The 16,663-nt window shown below is 37.7% G+C and overlaps 1 protein-coding gene across 3 annotated transcripts; it reads right to left on the minus strand.

Annotated features, from left to right (window-relative positions):
• Positions 1-2,566: 2,566 nt before the first annotated feature.
• Positions 2,567-16,343, minus strand: LOC139954764 (uncharacterized). 3 transcript variants are annotated; one of them, XM_071954686.1, is made up of 4 exons: positions 16,195-16,343; positions 9,144-9,281; positions 6,187-6,300; positions 2,567-5,362 (listed from the first exon to the last, which is right to left on the minus strand). In XM_071954686.1, exons 1-4 carry the CDS (start codon positions 16,304-16,306, stop codon positions 4,344-4,346), a joined length of 1,383 nt encoding a protein of 460 aa, XP_071810787.1. In that variant the 5' UTR covers positions 16,307-16,343; the 3' UTR covers positions 2,567-4,343. The 3 variants fall into 3 exon arrangements, with proteins under 3 accessions (XP_071810787.1, XP_071810788.1, XP_071810789.1); XM_071954687.1 differs by lacking the exon at positions 16,195-16,343 and adding an exon at positions 13,570-13,725; XM_071954688.1 differs by lacking the exon at positions 16,195-16,343 and adding an exon at positions 13,582-13,731 and having other exon boundaries at positions 2,569-5,362.
• Positions 16,344-16,663: the final 320 nt, after the last annotated feature.

Raw genomic sequence — 16,663 nt, forward strand, 5'->3', positions numbered from 1 at the left:
CGTAAAATTTCTTGTCAGTCCTTCCTTCTATGAAATAATCAAATGAATAAATAATAATTGTGAGAATTCTTTCAATTTCTTCCACATTGTAGCCTAACACCACACTAAGTCAATGGGGAAAATCTAGCCTAACCATCTGTTTATTCGCTGAAATTGTGACGCAGTTATAAGATATCCATGGAATACTTTCGTTATTGCTGTTATCTTCGACCACATAGTAGACTAACACCACACTAAGTCAATGGGAATAATCTTGCTTAACCATCGGTTTGCAAAAAAAAATAACATAAACAAAACACACTTTGCGTAGGATTCGGGTAATAAATTAGGAACCGGGTAGTATCGCGTCGGGCGTTTACCAAGTGCAAACACTAATATTTATTTTCTGTATTAATTGTAACATACTATAGCAGATGCTAAGTTTTATGAGTGTGCACCCAGAGAGGGACTAAGCAAGCAATATACTTATAATAAACAACCCAGCTCACAGTCGATATTCTCACCTCTTCATTTATAATATACCATGCAGACCGCTAGCCATTACATTAATGACCTAATGATGGTATTAATGTCAACACTGTTATCATTCTACTTTGAAATAAAGACAGAGAAACAAAAGTGAAAGGTTTCAGATCCTAGTGGCAGTATGACATCAGATTTACAAAATGGCAGCGACTCAGACATGAGTATCTCCCAAACAGAATCAAACTTTTCTTAGCTGCTTGGGGAAAGTTATCAAAGTTACAAATGTATCTGTCCTATAAGGCAAAGATAATTGTTGGTGTTGTGTTTCTTTAACATCAACGTCAAATCAGTTTCCTGTTTTAAAGAATGTTTAGTTTTCTTGATGAATTCTTGGTCAGTTGTTGGCATACATTGTGTTTCTTTTGCCATCAACCGTCCTGTATGTGTTTATCTTTGTTTGTTTGTTTTGTCTTGCTTTAGACAGTATCTTCTCTTTCTTTGTGACTATTACTGCATGTAGATCTGTATCAATGTCTTCAAATCAAACAATGAGATAACATTGTCCTCATTTACATATGAACTTTTGTAGCTGTATACATGAACCCATCGTTTAAATCGTCAAATTTTATAATCTCTGAAAAACATTCACATTACTCCGCAGAAAAAGGCTCCGTCAGTGGCTCCGACAGCAGGGTTAGGGTAAGGGTAAGGGTTGGGGATAGACTAGCCCATCTTGTAGGGCTAAGTTATACCAACAAAATGAAAGCAGAAATGATGGAAATCTAGGTCAACGTAGAGATTTATCTCATGAGCTGAGGAAACTGTAATTTCCTGTATGTGTCGCGAATCATTACGTCATCAAACGTGATTATCATATCTTGTTTGTTGTTTTGACTAAGAACATCTTTCCAACTTTGCCGGCAACCATGAGGACTTTATTACCCGTTGGCCACTTAAGTCACTTTTTACTTTATTTGACCTCTGACCTTTAACCGTTCCTTCTGGATTTCTGCGAGACACAGGATTCTATATCATGTGTCGTTGAAATCGGTTTAGGAGTTTTTAACACAAAATTGCGGTATTAACAGACACACGCACAGACGCACACACACGCACACACTTACTTTTTCCCACGCTTCCAGACATGGACTTACGTCGGTCACCTTCGGGCATATGTCAAGCCGTTTTAACATTTACCTCGTTATTCTAATTAAGCTTAAGTGAAATTAATTGCACTTAAGTAGAATACAATTAAGCTTAAGTGAAATTAACTGCCCTGAAGTAAAATTGCATTTTACTTGAGTTTATGTGTATTCCACTTAAGTAAAATTACCACTTTCTTTTAAGCTTAAGTTAAATTCAATTTCACTTAAGCTTAGTCGTATTCTACTTAAATAAAATGCCATTCTACTTAAGTAAAATTTAATTTAGCTTAAGTAAAAGTGTCATTCTTTTTCACTTAAGCTAAAGGAATATTACTTTACGTAAAATTGAATTTTACTTAGAATACAATTTTACTTAAGTGAAATTGAATTTAACTGAAGCTAAATTGTATTCTACTTGAGTAGAATAAAAATGCACTTAAGCTAAATACACTTGCATTTTACTTAAGTAAAATTCAATTCTACTGAAGTAAAATACAATTTAGCTTAAGTGGAATCGAAGGATCGGTCGTATGGTAAGCCGTTTTAACATTTACCTCGTGCGGGGAAGTGGTTGGTCTGGGGGCAATATTTACATAGTACCATGTCTTGTGGTACTACTACTACTAGTACCACTGCTTGGTGGTATGTCGTGTTGTAGTCGTTCCCTTGCCCTCAAAAGTGTCCTTCCAACTGCATCAGCAACAGTTTGCAACGATTGATTGGCTGGCTGCATTTACCGAATGTCTAACGTTCAGACTCAGTGATAAACATAGCTTTGCTTCACTAGCTTAGGAAAAGTATGGTGTTATGTTCGGACATACACAAGGAAAGCTGGGTAAGTATGGCAGTATGGGGGAATGGCCGCAAATAGTTACGTAACTAGTACGTCTTGAACTTGACTCTTTAGGTCTCGCACCACAATTAATTGTTCCATTGACGTACACACTAAACTCATCACTTTCAAGACCTGCCAAAGCATAGATAGAAGTTTTCAACTGGTTTATCCTACCCACCACATGATAGCTGAGATCTTGGCCTATCATGGCACTTGCAAACTTTCATATCATGACTGTTTAGATTTTGAGCTAGAAGAGGAGCAAGTTTAGCATACTGAACCTCCACCCTTCCATTTGCTCGTTCGGAGTAATATCAACATTTAACCAAGGATTTTCTAAAATGGTTTATACCACATTCGGTCCTCCCTATTTTCACACCATCTGTACTTTAATTTATATATATAGGCAGAACAAACGATGACAGTTACTGATAACATGCTTAAACAAGCTTTACGTTAGGTACTTTTACCTCTTTTCTGACAATGGTTAACCTTTTGAGCGGATGAACACTACTCTAATTGTGGTGCGGTACCTATAATAGTATACAAAGTCGGACTTCGCGGCAAGTACAGTGACGCAATGAGTAGCATACTGATTGACCAATCACATTTCACTTAAGTGTAATTCTGTTTCACTTAAGTGAAATGCAATTTAGCTTAAGTGAAATTGAAAAGCCATTTTGCTTAAGTAGAATAGCTTTGTATTTTACTTAAGTAGAATTGTATTTTACTTGAGCTTAATTCAATTAATCTTAAGCTAAATTGAATTTCATTTAAGTAAAGCACGATGTAGACAAAAACCTTTTGAACTGCATGACAACCGTTGCTATGTGAACTGAGAAGCCATAACAGGTTTAAATGGTCAATTGACCACAATGTGTCATCTACTCCCTATAGTAGCAATATGGAAAGAAAGAAAGAAAGAAGAATAACAATCTTTGGGTTTTGTAAAGTTTCATTGTGTTTACATATTGTCCCTGGCAGTCTTTGCTAAATTTATTGTCACCATCATTTCTCACTTCCTTAGGTTCTCTTCCCAGTGCCTTAAAGTGTAAGAGGGCCTAACGTTTCGATCCTAGCAGGATCTTCTTCGAGGTTAAATGACGAATAACAGTAACAGAAAGACAAACACACACACAGAATACAGACAGGTTAATGAGCCCGGTGAACACAAAAGAGAAAGATGTAAAAGGATTAGTAGACAAGGGATGGAGAGAAAGTTGTTTAAGCAATAAGCAATTGATTTTTGATCATATTAGATTGGGGAGATACTTTTTGGAAGTACAAAATTCCATCTGTTTCAGAAAGTGCAGAATACGAGTAAATGCAGGGGTCATATTTGGACACTTCGTCTATACCCCTCAAATTTCATTGGTTAACCAAACGTTAGTTTACATTAAATATAATTTTTGCGTCGAAGCCCTTAATTGTGATACTCTAAATGGCTTATAACTTTGAAAACGCAGCAGATCGCATCGTCTGAGTTTGGTATTTACCAACATCAAAACATATTCTGTGAGCTACCTCTAAGATTCCCGTTATCAGATTTCCTTAGTCCTCCATTCCCTCCAATAAAGTCCTACATGCTCCTTTCTTCGCAATAAAAAAGTGGGTCCTATATGAAGTGACGTGTTTTAATTCGGGGACCAGCATCATCATTAGGGAAATGCACTTCACGCCCTCCACCATGGTATCACCCCTGGGTACACATGGCAGTTCCCCGCCTCTCTCCACCCCAGTAACCGTTTGCTAATGTTTCAGATAGAATACCTGGTTTCGCCACTACTAATTAAAAAAAATCCTTGCAATGTCTTTCTTCAAGGTCGGCGACCGTGATTACTTTCTGCCATTACTTTTCTGCGTTCTCCCTCAATTGCGCCCTCTACAGGGTTTTTAACCTATCCAGTTTTCTTCCCATTTGATTCAGTCTTTGATCCACCGTTACCAGGCTTCGTTTTGTCATCACCAGCCGCCTGTTCTCTATCAGATACGTTTTCCCGATTTCGAGTAGCACCTCTACCAGCCGCCTGTTGTTTACGTTCATCATTCTTTCCTTGAGTACTTCTATCAGTGTCTCTCTTTTCCGTTGTCTTAACCTTCTCACGGTCGTTTAACTGCTGGGTATCACCGTTAGAAGGCGCTTGAGCGTTGCTTCCTCTCCTAGGGTTTACCTTTTCCTTTGCATCATGGGTTTTCTTTCCGATATCAGAAGTGGTTTGTCGCTTTTGCTCAGCTGCACCTTCATTAGTCTTCTGTGGGTTACGTCCCTCATTCTTTTCCACGGTACTACCACCAGTACCACCCTTCCTCGCTTCCTTACCTAATGTCACCTTTTCCCCACCGTTTGTAGACTGAGCAGTTTTAGCTGGCACTTTCTTGTCAAGTGAAGCCTTTGGTGGTTTTGTGTATTTGTTCGGATCAACTTTACCGGGAGGTGGTTGTGTTTCTTCTTTCTTGTTGCTTCTGTTCTTCGATTCACCTTCTTGATTCGACGGACCCTTCTCGTTTTTTATTGGTTCTTGGTTTACCTGGTCCCGTTTCACGATCGGGGGAGTCTGTTTGGATGCAGAATCTCTCCCAGGATCACCTGCCGTTTTAATGCCTGCTTCGTTCCTAGAAGCATTTCTTTTCGCAGCCACAGTGTCCCCCGATGGCTTTATTCTTTCGGCATCAGTTGCAGATTTTTGTGGCTTTTTACCTTCCTCCTTTCCTCCCGTGCTAGGTTTATCAGGATTCGAGGTAGTTCCCTTTCTGATCTGAGCCCTCTCCGTCTGTTTACCTTCCTTGGCACCTGTGTTTGCAGTTTGGTTTTCCTTATCAGTAGGATGTGAGCCTTGGCCTTTAGATGTTCTACCTGGCTTCCCTCCTTGCTTCCCGTCAAGTTTGTTGGTTGTAACTGGTTTCGAAGGTTTTGTAGCTTTGAGGAGTGAAGAAAGTTGACATGGATAGTCTCGATAAATAATTAATTGTACTTCGATATGTTTAATGCACCCAAGTATTGCTCTTGAACAGTGCGGTTTATTAATGCTTAGTGGTCATCAATATTGGCTGCAAAGTTATCAGTCTGGCATGTTTAAACTTTCCAGAAATACTTTCCAGACGGATAGATTCTGATTTCAGGTCTAGAAGCTCATTTGGCACGGTAATCTAGCATTGTGTAATACAGAGTTTCCCTAACGTTACCCCCGCCCCCCCCCCCCACGAACTCCCTGTGGATGTCAGAGTTGTCCACGAACCCTGAACTTTTCGAGACACGATCTGAGTCATTATTATACTATAATACGCATTACAGTGCTTCGTAAAAGATCAAGTCCATATAGTGTAATATTGTAATGAAACAAAAACAAGAGATGAACAAATATTTATTTGGAAACTTCAAGATTAGATCACGAATTGTATCAGGCATCGATCACCCATCACACACGATGAGACGGATGCCCCTGTTCTTTTTTATCACATGAACGGTACTACTATGGCAACATATGTGTATGGAACGCGAAAAGAGTTTGTCGATAGGTACGACTTTTGTACATTACTAAAATATATGATATATCAGATTTTAGTTCAACAAAAAGTACTCTAAATTTGACTTTCAGAAATGTCTCACGCACCCCCTGGGATGGACTCACGCACCCTTGGGGGTTCATGCACCTCAGTTAGGGATCCCCTGGTGCAATAGCTTGATTGGAATGTAACTTCTATTTCTTTAAGTGAAATGACTTATATTGTGCTCGTACGAACCTTGTTGTGTTGTTCTGTCTTGTTTGATGTCGATTCCTTCAATGACATCTTTATATTGGTCGTATTCACGAGGAACTTGAATCTTGTTATTTACAAGTACATGTTGACCTCGACCTGTTTGGGGATCAGAAAGCAATATACTTAATAACAGAAAGAAAGAAGAATTACATCTCATCCGGGAGAAAGAAATTGTTGGATGTGAATATGGTGAGATAAACTATAACTCTAAAGAGGCTATAGTACAGTGGCGGCGGAACCGGGGGGGGGGGGCTTGGGGGGCTCAGCCCCCCCCCCCCCCAATGAAAAAGTTGAGGGGGCAAATGCATGATATAAGCCCCCCAATATTTACCAAGGTTCCGAAAAGTGCATCTGCCCATTTTTCAATGCATACTTGTCGATCTGTCCGATGCACACGTATACTATATAGGTGTAATAATTTTAGTAATTGCTGGGGGACCCTCGGCCCGTCCCCTGGCTATAGACCACATTGTCACCCCAACCGCGTCTTCACGCCCCGTGAAAAGTGGAAGAAGTTAGTGTGAGTACCGGTAAGCGTAACACAACTTTGTCTTAGGCCAATGACTTGCCTCATTTTCAGCCAGTTCTCCAACATCCCCTTACTTGGTGGCGGAGCGTCCATATATACAGTCAGGGGCGGATGCCCCCCCCCTGACGGACTCAAATGGACTGCTGGCGCCCTTTTCAGCTTTTCACTACTTTTTTACTTATTCGCGATTATTGACTATTTTATTGCGCTCTAGTATACCTATTGACATTTGTCATATTCTGTTGGTGTAATTTTCCGACAAAATGGCGACGACACATATTTATTCTCCGTTTATCTGCAAATTAGTAAGGCCCGAAATAATTTTTCCGTTCCGCCGCGCCTGCTATAGTATAAGGTACATATAGTGGCGTGCGCAGTGTTCAAAGGTGGTGGGACAAAACTAAAAATTACTCCTATGGGTATACGCATGTACACCTCTAGGGAAGGACCAGAGGAGGATACAGTCTTTTGTTGAGGAAGGGGTAAGACTCTTAGGTCGTCATAGTTGACTCCCATGAGAGGGATCTGTGTTCCACCCCACCCCCAGCCCCATCCCCATCCTCATTCCTTAGAAACAAATTGAAAGTATGGACGTCAAATATTTCATTCTGAGGCATCTGTAGACTATAAATTAAACGCAAGATTGTGCTAAAATATCTACTGCTGATTTTTGGGTTTGATTATTTTGTTTAATATTTCGTTAGGATTTTTCTGCTGGGTTGATAACTGCACTGATATAATGTTGTATTTGCCACGCTATTGAACAATACCATCCTCGTCCATTAATTCTAGCGCATGTGTATTCTATATTTAGACCTTCTTGGTTTTTATATCTTTATTCATTATATTATAATATTTCGTTTCTAAAGGCAAAAATCGAAAAACTGCATAAATCATGCACGTGTATTCTACATTCAGACCTATACCAAGGTTTTAAATCCATTTTATTACAATAAAATATTTCGTTTATATAACCTAAAATCATTATCATATTTAATTAGTATCTACCATATGACGCTAAGGTATTTTCATTCCTACTCTAATAGAACCGTGGTGGGATAATGCCTGTCCTTGACTATTGTTACAAGTCAATATTACCATAGACGATACAAGAATTGCCAATCTTTTTGTTAGGATTTTACAGTAGTTAAGTGTTCTTTTATAAACAACACTTTAACGGTGCATCTGTTGGTTTTTAAGGTGTGGAAACTTTCATCAGGCGTGATACCTTGTAGCTTACATACTGTGTTAGATGAAACACGTTTCACAAAATACACGTGTCATAGATATGCGCATTGTTTGTTACGGTACTTATGGTTTTATTATAATCTGATCTGATCTAGTGTTCTGATCAGCATTGTTTGTTACGGTACTTATGGTTTTATTATAATCTGATCTGATCTAGTGTTCGGGTACTTATGGTTTTATTATAATCTGATCTGATCTAGTGTTCTGATCAGCATTGTTTGTTACGGTACTTATGGTTTTATTATAATCTGATCTGATCTAGTGTTCTGATCAGCATTGTTTGTTACGGTACTTATGGTTTTATTATAATCTGATCTGATCTAGTGTTCTGATCAGCATTGTTTGTTACGGTACTTATGGTTTTATAATAATCTGATCTGATCTAATCTGATCTGATCTAATCTGATCTGATCTAGTGTTCTGATCAAGTCAACCTATCTCATGCGATGTCAGTTATCTGTTAGTAAATTAACAAAGAAACCTGACAGTGAAAAATAGACATAAAGAATACAGAAAGAATATTCCTACAAAGAATTTTGGGGAAAAGACCGGGATTAAAACCGTGATCGAATTATTAACGGTACCGTGCTCTTCAGCCCTAAGTTGTTGGCGATCCATAAACTTATCCATTTTTTGTCTTAGTGTGCAGCCAATCAGAAGCAATGGTAGCGTTGCACATCGTGTATGTCAACAACTCTCATCATGCTCTTTTCACATTTATAAAGTTATCTAACCTATATCTGATTTTGGTATCTGATCTATCTAGTGATCTGATAAAAGTCATGCGAACTATTGTTATCTCATTTATAGTGATTTGATCCAGTGATTCAATCAAATCATCCGATCTAAAGTAATCTGAACTATTTATTTAATGTAGTGATCTAATCTGTCAATCTGATCTAGGCAATCAAGTAACCACACCGCAAAACATTCATTTCAACCACATTCAAGTAGTATGTATAGTGTTAATCACGTAGTGTAAATTTGGTTCAAACGCAGATATCCAATTCTTCAAGGAGCTATGCGTGCAATGACGTGTACAAAATATCCTATCGCTATTAGAAGTGAATCAGAAGATACACGTGTTAATCATTGTATATTATACAACAATAACGTCAAAGATATGATTAAGTTAAATTAATTATTTGTTAGTGAAACTTACCGCCAAATATTGAGCCGAATTTGTCGGAAGTTGCAGAGAGTACGAGGACCAGCACAACACTAACAATCCCTACGATGAGTAGTATAAGAAGTCTGGGATAGGATTGGTTTGTAGTGGTCTTCTTAGAGAGAGCGACATCTAAGGAATCATAATATATAGGCATACTATATCAGTATATTCATCTAATGAATCATAATATATAGGCATACTATATCAGTATATTCATCTAATGAATCATAATATATAGGCATACTATATCAGTATATTCATCTAATGAATCATAATATATAGGCATACTATATCAGTATATTCATCTAATGAATCATAATATATAGGCATACTATATCAGTATATTCATCTAATGAATCATAATATATAGGCATACTATATCAGTATATTCATCTAATGAATCATAATATATAGGCATACTATATCAGTATATTCATCTAATGAATCATAATATATAGGCATACTATATCAGTATATTCATCTAATGAATCATAATATATAGGCATACTATATCAGTATATTCATCTAATGAATCATAATATATAGGCATACTATATCAGTATATTCATCTAATGAATCATAATATATAGGCATACTATATAGGTATATTCATCTAATGAATCATAATATATAGGCATACTATATCAGTATATTCAAGAATACAATGAAATAATATACCGTCTTAGGGATGGGGTTAATCGCGATACATTTACACTGATGCAGATAAAAGTGTATTTATGCTTGTGTACCTAAATTTACCTACATATATCAATGATTAGGTAAAAGATATTAAACCAAACAGCCGTCTGACCACGGGCTGTTTTTCGTTATGACAAAGGCAATAAGTTTTAGCTAAAGGCGTCGAGAGCCAAGCCGGGTCTCAAGGACACTTAGGCTTACATCACTCGGCCCCTCCCTATCCCCTCTCCTGCCTACTCCCCTACTCCCATACTCAGATCTGTTTAGTGTAGAGGCTGTAACTACCAGCTATTTGTGTGTATGTCCGAAGAAAAGAAAAGGTTTCACTTGCATGATCCGTTGATATATGGAATATAACTATGTACGGGGATAAATTGCTACGTTACCGACTGATAACATAAATATTAACTGCGATATTATAAAAAGTTCACTGGTATATGTTTAAAGTATGCGAATCATGCTAACTGATTCCCATAGCGTAACATGGAAATAAACGCTGTCACAATAATTTTCACAAGAAACTTATTAGAATCTGTCACATTGTTCTATGCTCGTGTATGCATGGGTTAAAGAGAAGCTTTCTGGTCACTTCGCCCAACAACCATTTCGCCTAACTGTCATTTCGTCCAACCAGCCTGGTCATTTCGCCCAACCAGCCTAGTCATTTCGCCCAACCAGCATGGTCATTTCGCATTCGTCATTTTGGTTGGGCGAAATGGTTAGGTTGAGCGAAGTGACCAGCTTCCAAAGAGAAATAATATACCGAAGCAAACAGTGGACATGAAAATGATTGAAAAGCATCCCACGATTGTATTAAAAGTTCAAACTCTCAACTTTAATAAGATTTCTTTTCTGTTTAGTTGTTTATAGTCATTCTATACTTACTATGTTTAGTTGTTTATAGTCCATCTATACTGACCATGTACAGTACCTTCTGTTTAGTTTTTTATAGTCATTCTATATACTTACTATGTACAGTACCTTCTGTTTAGTTGTTTATAGTCCATTTATACTGACCATGTACAGTACCTTCTGTTTAGTTGTTTATAGTCATTCTATATACTTACTATGTACAGTAACTTCTGTTTAGTTGTTTATAGACCATCTATACTGACCATGTACAGTACCTTCTGCTTAGTTGTTTATAGTCATTATATATACTTACTATGTACAGTACCTTCTGTTTAGTTGTTTATAGTCCATCTACACTGACCATGTACAGTACCCTCTGTTTAGTTGTTTATAGTCATTCTATACTTGCTATGTACAGTACCTTCTGTTTAGTTGTTATAGTCCATCTATACTTACTGTGTACAGTACCTTCTGGTTAGTTGATTAAAGTCATTCTATACTTACTATGTACAGTACCTTCTGTTTAGTTGTTTATAGTCATTCTATACTTACTATGTACAGTACCTTCTGGTTAGTTGATTAAAGTCATTCTATACTTACTATGTACAGTACCTTCTGTTTAGTTGTTTATAGTCATTCTATACTTGCTATGTAAAGTACCTTCTGTTTAGTTGATTAAAGTCATTCTATACTTACTACGTACAGTACCTTCTGTTTAGTTGTTTATAGTCATTCTATATACTTACTATGTACAGTACCTTCTGTTTAGTTGTTTATAGACCATCTATACTGACCATGTACAGTACCTTCTGTTTAGTTGTTTATAGTCCATCTACACTGACCATGTACAGTACCTTCTGCTTAGTTGTTTTTAGTCATTCTATACTTACTATGTACAGTACCTTCTGTTTAGTTGTTTATAGTCATTCTGTACTGACCATGTACAGTACCTTCTGTTTAGTTGTTAATAGTCCATCTATACTTACTATGTAGAGTACCTTCTGTTTAGTTGTTTATAGTCATTCTATACTGACCATGTACAGTACTCTAGTTGTTTATACTCATTCTATACTTACTATGTACAGTACCTTCTGTTCAGTTGTTTATAGCCCATCTATACTTACTATGTACAGTGCCTTCTGTTTAGTTGTTTATAGTCCATCTATACTTACTATGTACAGTACCTTCTGTTTAGTTGTTTATAGTCATTCTATACTTACTATGTACAGTACCTTCTGTTTAGTTTTTATAGTCCATCTATACTTACTATGTACAGTACCTTCTGTTTAGTTGTTTATAGTCATTCTATACTAACTATGTACAGTACCTTCTGTTTAGTTGTTATAGTCCATCTATACTTACTATGTACAGTACCTTCTGTTCAGTTGTTTATAGTCCATCTATACTTACTATGTACAGTACCTTCTGTTTAGTTGTTTATAGTCATTCTATACTGACCATGTACAGTACCTTCTGTTTAGTTGTTTATAGTCATTCTATACTTACTATGTACAGTACCTTCTGTTTAGTTGATTAAAGTCATTCTATACTGACCATGTACAGTACTCTAGTTGTTTATAGTCATTCTATACTTACTATGTACAGTACCTTCTGTTTAGTTGTTTATAGTCCATCTATACTTACTATGTACAGTACCTTCTGTTTAGTTGTTTATAGTCATTCTATACTTACTATGTACAGTACCTTCTGTTTAGTTGTTTATAGTCATTCTATACTGACCATGTACAGTACCTTCTGTTTAGTTGTTTATAGTCATTGTATACTTACTATGTACAGTACCTTCTGTTTAGTTGATTAAAGTCATTCTATACTGACCATGTACAGTACTCTAGTTGTTTATAGTCATTCTATACTTACTATGTACAGTACCTTCTGTTTAGTTGTTTATAGTCCATCTATACTTACTATGTACAGTACCTTCTGTTTAGTTGTTTATAGTCATTCTATACTTACTATGTACAGTACCTTCTGTTTAGTTGTTTATAGTCATTCTATACTTACTATGTACAGTACTCTAGTTGTTTATACTCATTCTATACTTACTATGTACAGTACCTTCTGTTCAGTTGTTTATAGCCCATCTATACTTACTATGTACAGTGCCTTCTGTTTAGTTGTTTATAGTCCATCTATACTTACTATGTACAGTACCTTCTGTTTAGTTGTTTATAGTCATTCTATACTTACTATGTACAGTACCTTCTGTTTAGTTTTTATAGTCCATCTATACTTACTATGTACAGTACCTTCTGTTTAGTTGTTTATAGTCATTCTATACTAACTATGTACAGTACCTTCTGTTTAGTTGTTATAGTCCATCTATACTTACTATGTACAGTACCTTCTGTTTAGTTGTTTATAGTCCATCTATACTTACTATGTACAGTACCTTCTGTTTAGTTGTTTATAGTCATTCTATACTGACCATGTACAGTACCTTCTGTTTAGTTGTTTATAGTCATTCTATACTTACTATGTACAGTACCTTCTGTTTAGTTGATTAAAGTCATTCTATACTGACCATGTACAGTACTCTAGTTGTTTATAGTCATTCTATGCTTACTATGTACAGTACCTTCTGTTTAGTTGTTTATAGTCCATCTATACTTACTATTTACAGTACCTTCTGTTTAGTTGTTTATAGTCATTCTATACTTACTATGTACAGTACCTTCTGTTTAGTTGTTTATAGTCATTCTATACTTACTATGTACAGTACTCTAGTTGTTTGTAGTCATTCTATACTTACTATGTACAGTACCTTCTGTTTAGTCGTTTATAGTCATTCTATACTTGCTATGTACAGTACCTTCTGTTTAGTTGATTAAAGCCATTCTATACTTACTATGTACAGTACCTTCAACTAATGTCGTTGACGCGTGGACATTTCTCTTTCTTGCTTCCCCTACTCTTCCTCCCTCGATATTATTCATATTTACAGTTGATGTCTGCCCGGTCTAGCGTTTGGCGCGAAACTGACCCAGCAACCCATGGCAACATATTGATATGTACACTCAGTGATGATTGGATATCAAGGTAACCCAGCATTGTGAGTCATCCTTTGTCGAAAGAGCCAGTTTAACTTTATTTCATGTATAGTCGATAATCAATATATATGTGTGACTTTGGTAAAACGTTGTGATAAAAGTGGAGTTATATTGTAACTAAATTTAATTTTAGGTTTTCTTCTACAGATATAACCTTGAAATATTATAAATTCACTGCATGCATATTACTGTGAAGTGCGTACAGATCAATAAACATAGACTTAACAGCACAAGCCTCGATTTTAATTCACCATTTTGAAACGAAATCCGTGTGTTGTTGTACGATCGAAATTGTCATTTTATGTAAAGTATACTCTGTTACTCTACTCAACAAAAGGAACGACAGTTTAAAACAAATTTATTTTAGACATCGTCATTTAGGTATCGCACCACAATTAATTGCTCCCATTGACTTACACACTAAACACGTCACTTTCCGAGGCCGATAGAGCATAGCTGAAAGTTTTCAACTGACATGTCCTACCCATCATAAGATAGCTAAAGGCTTGGGCTATCATAAAACATTCAACTTTTGTCACCATAACCGTTTAGATTTTGAGCCAGAAGAGCTAAAAGTTTATCATAGTGCTTCCCTTCCAATCTGCCAGCTGTCGCTGCGGAATTTTCTTGATTCACCCAAGATTTCCTAAATACCTCAAATCACATTTCGATTCTCCAGACCATCAGTAGTTTATTTATTCTCTTCAAAATCCAAGCATAAAAAGATGACTCAAAAAATGCCAAAACAAAATCAATACAATTGGGCACTTTATGGCTATTTTCCGACAATGGTTAACCTCTCAGGCGGACCTGCACTATAGCCTAGTTGTGATGCGATATCTTTAGACCAGGGTTGTCCAACCTACGGCCCGCGGGCCACAGTCCGGCCCGCCGCAGGGTTGCGTCCGTCCCGCCAGAGATGCTCTACGGTGCGAAATTTTAGTTACCAAATTTATTGATAACAATTTGAAGCTATATAATCAATCATTCGAACCTTCTGGGTCCAAAAAACTGCATACAGGTCAGTTTGTGTGACAATCTCTCAGCGGAGGGGGGGGGGGGGCGGCTGAACTTTATTCATCTGTTTTTTTTTCAGGAAGGAAAATAAATCAGTGCGCTCCGCGCGCAGTGCTCACATTGGCCTTCGGGCAAAAAAAAATCGAAAAATCGAGCGTAGGGTTCATGCGGCCCCCTCCTTCATCATAATCATTCCATGTGGCCCTCCTCTGCAAAAGGTTGGACAACCCTGCTTTAGACTGAAGAGATTGTTCAATGGTAACCTGTTTACCATTCATGAACAGCGCCCTATATTTTATGTCGCACTGGACAACACCACGATTACAGATCCTTGAGTAGCCTGACAATCGTTACATAGACAATACTAAAACACCGGTATCAGTTCACGTACTGAAACACCGGTATCGGTTCACGTACTGAAACACCGGTATCGGTTCACGTACTGAAACACCGGTATCGGTTCACGTACTGAAACACCGGTATCGGTTCACGTACTGAAACACCGGTATCGGTTCACGAACTGAAACACCGGTATCGGTTCCATTTTGAAACACCGGTATCGGTTCACGTCGTATTGAAACACCGATATCGGTTCACGTACTGAAACACCGGTATCGGTTCACGTCGTACTGAAACACCGGTATCGGTTCACGTACTGAAACACCGGTATCGGTTCACGTACTGAAACACCGGTATCGGTTCACGTCAGTGGCGGAGCGTCTATATAGTCAGGAAGAGATTGTTCAATGGTAACCTGTTTACCATTCATGAACAGCGCCCTATATTTTATGTCGCACTGGACAACACCACGATTACAGATCCTTGAGTAGCCTGACAATCGTTACATAGACAATACTAAAACACCGGTATCAGTTCACGTACTGAAACACCGGTATCGGTTCACGTACTGAAACACCGGTATCGGTTCACGTACTGAAACACCGGTATCGGTTCACGTACTGAAACACCGGTATCAGTTCCATTTTGAAACACCGGTATCGGTTCACGTCGTATTGAAACACCGGTATCGGTTCACGTACTGAAACACCGGTATCGGTTCACGTCGTACTGAAACACCGGTATCGGTTCACGTCGTACTGAAACACCGGTATCGGTTCACGTCGTACTGAAACACCGGTATCGGTTCACGTACTGAAACACCGGTATCGGTTCACGTCGTACTGAAACACCGGTATCGGTTCACGTCGTATTGAAACACCGGTATCGGTTCACGTACTGAAACACCGGTATCGGTTCACGTCAGTGGCGGAGCGTCTATATAGTCAGGGGGGGGGGGCGAATGCCCACCACCCCCGCTCCGCATGTGGACACCCCAATATATCAATTAACTAGCCACAATTATTCATTTTGACCATTGTAATAATCACATGACAATGTCAACTTACTTTTCGTTGCTTTATCATCAGATATTTTCGTCAAGTTGTGGAGGTTGAGGTGACATTTGGAAAGGTTGTCCACTGCAGCCACAATGCTGCATGCCTTCATGCCCACAACCATGATGAATTGTTGAAAATGGTGATCACCCTCAATACGGAGCATGTAAGGTTGCCTCCTGACAACATCTTGCACGGGCTTACCAACAAAATCCTCTGCATAATCGTCATAAATAACCTTCAATTGCTGTTAAAAGTCAGCAGCCTACTGCAAACCTTAATCATTCTGCTTTGCATTTCTCATCCATACATTAAGGGACATTACAGGGGCAATGTATCATTTCTTTATTGTCATGTGATAATTTCCAAAATCTCCGTGTTAAAGCAACTGAGCAATCCAACATTTTTCTGATTTTTGATAAGATATTATCTTGTTATCTAAACAAATTACTGAAAAATGTTGACTTATTGGGGCAAACTT

The sequence above is a fragment of the Apostichopus japonicus genome, chromosome 17, assembly GCF_037975245.1.
Source record: "Apostichopus japonicus isolate 1M-3 chromosome 17, ASM3797524v1, whole genome shotgun sequence".
In the NCBI taxonomy this organism is placed as follows: Eukaryota; Metazoa; Echinodermata; class Holothuroidea; order Aspidochirotida; family Stichopodidae; genus Apostichopus; species Apostichopus japonicus.

Excerpts from the sequence above, each read along its gene's own strand:
- LOC139954764 (XM_071954686.1), bottom strand. The coding sequence starts at position 16,306 with ATGGTTGTGGGCATGAAGGCATGCAGCATTGTGGCTGCAGTGGACAAC. Across the intron at positions 9,282-16,194 it reads TGATGATAAAGCAACGAAAA|ATGTCGCTCTCTCTAAGAAG; the intron begins GTAAGTTGACAT and ends ATGATTCCTTAG. Across the intron at positions 6,301-9,143 it reads ATTCGGCTCAATATTTGGCG|GTCGAGGTCAACATGTACTT; the intron begins GTAAGTTTCACT and ends ATCCCCAAACAG.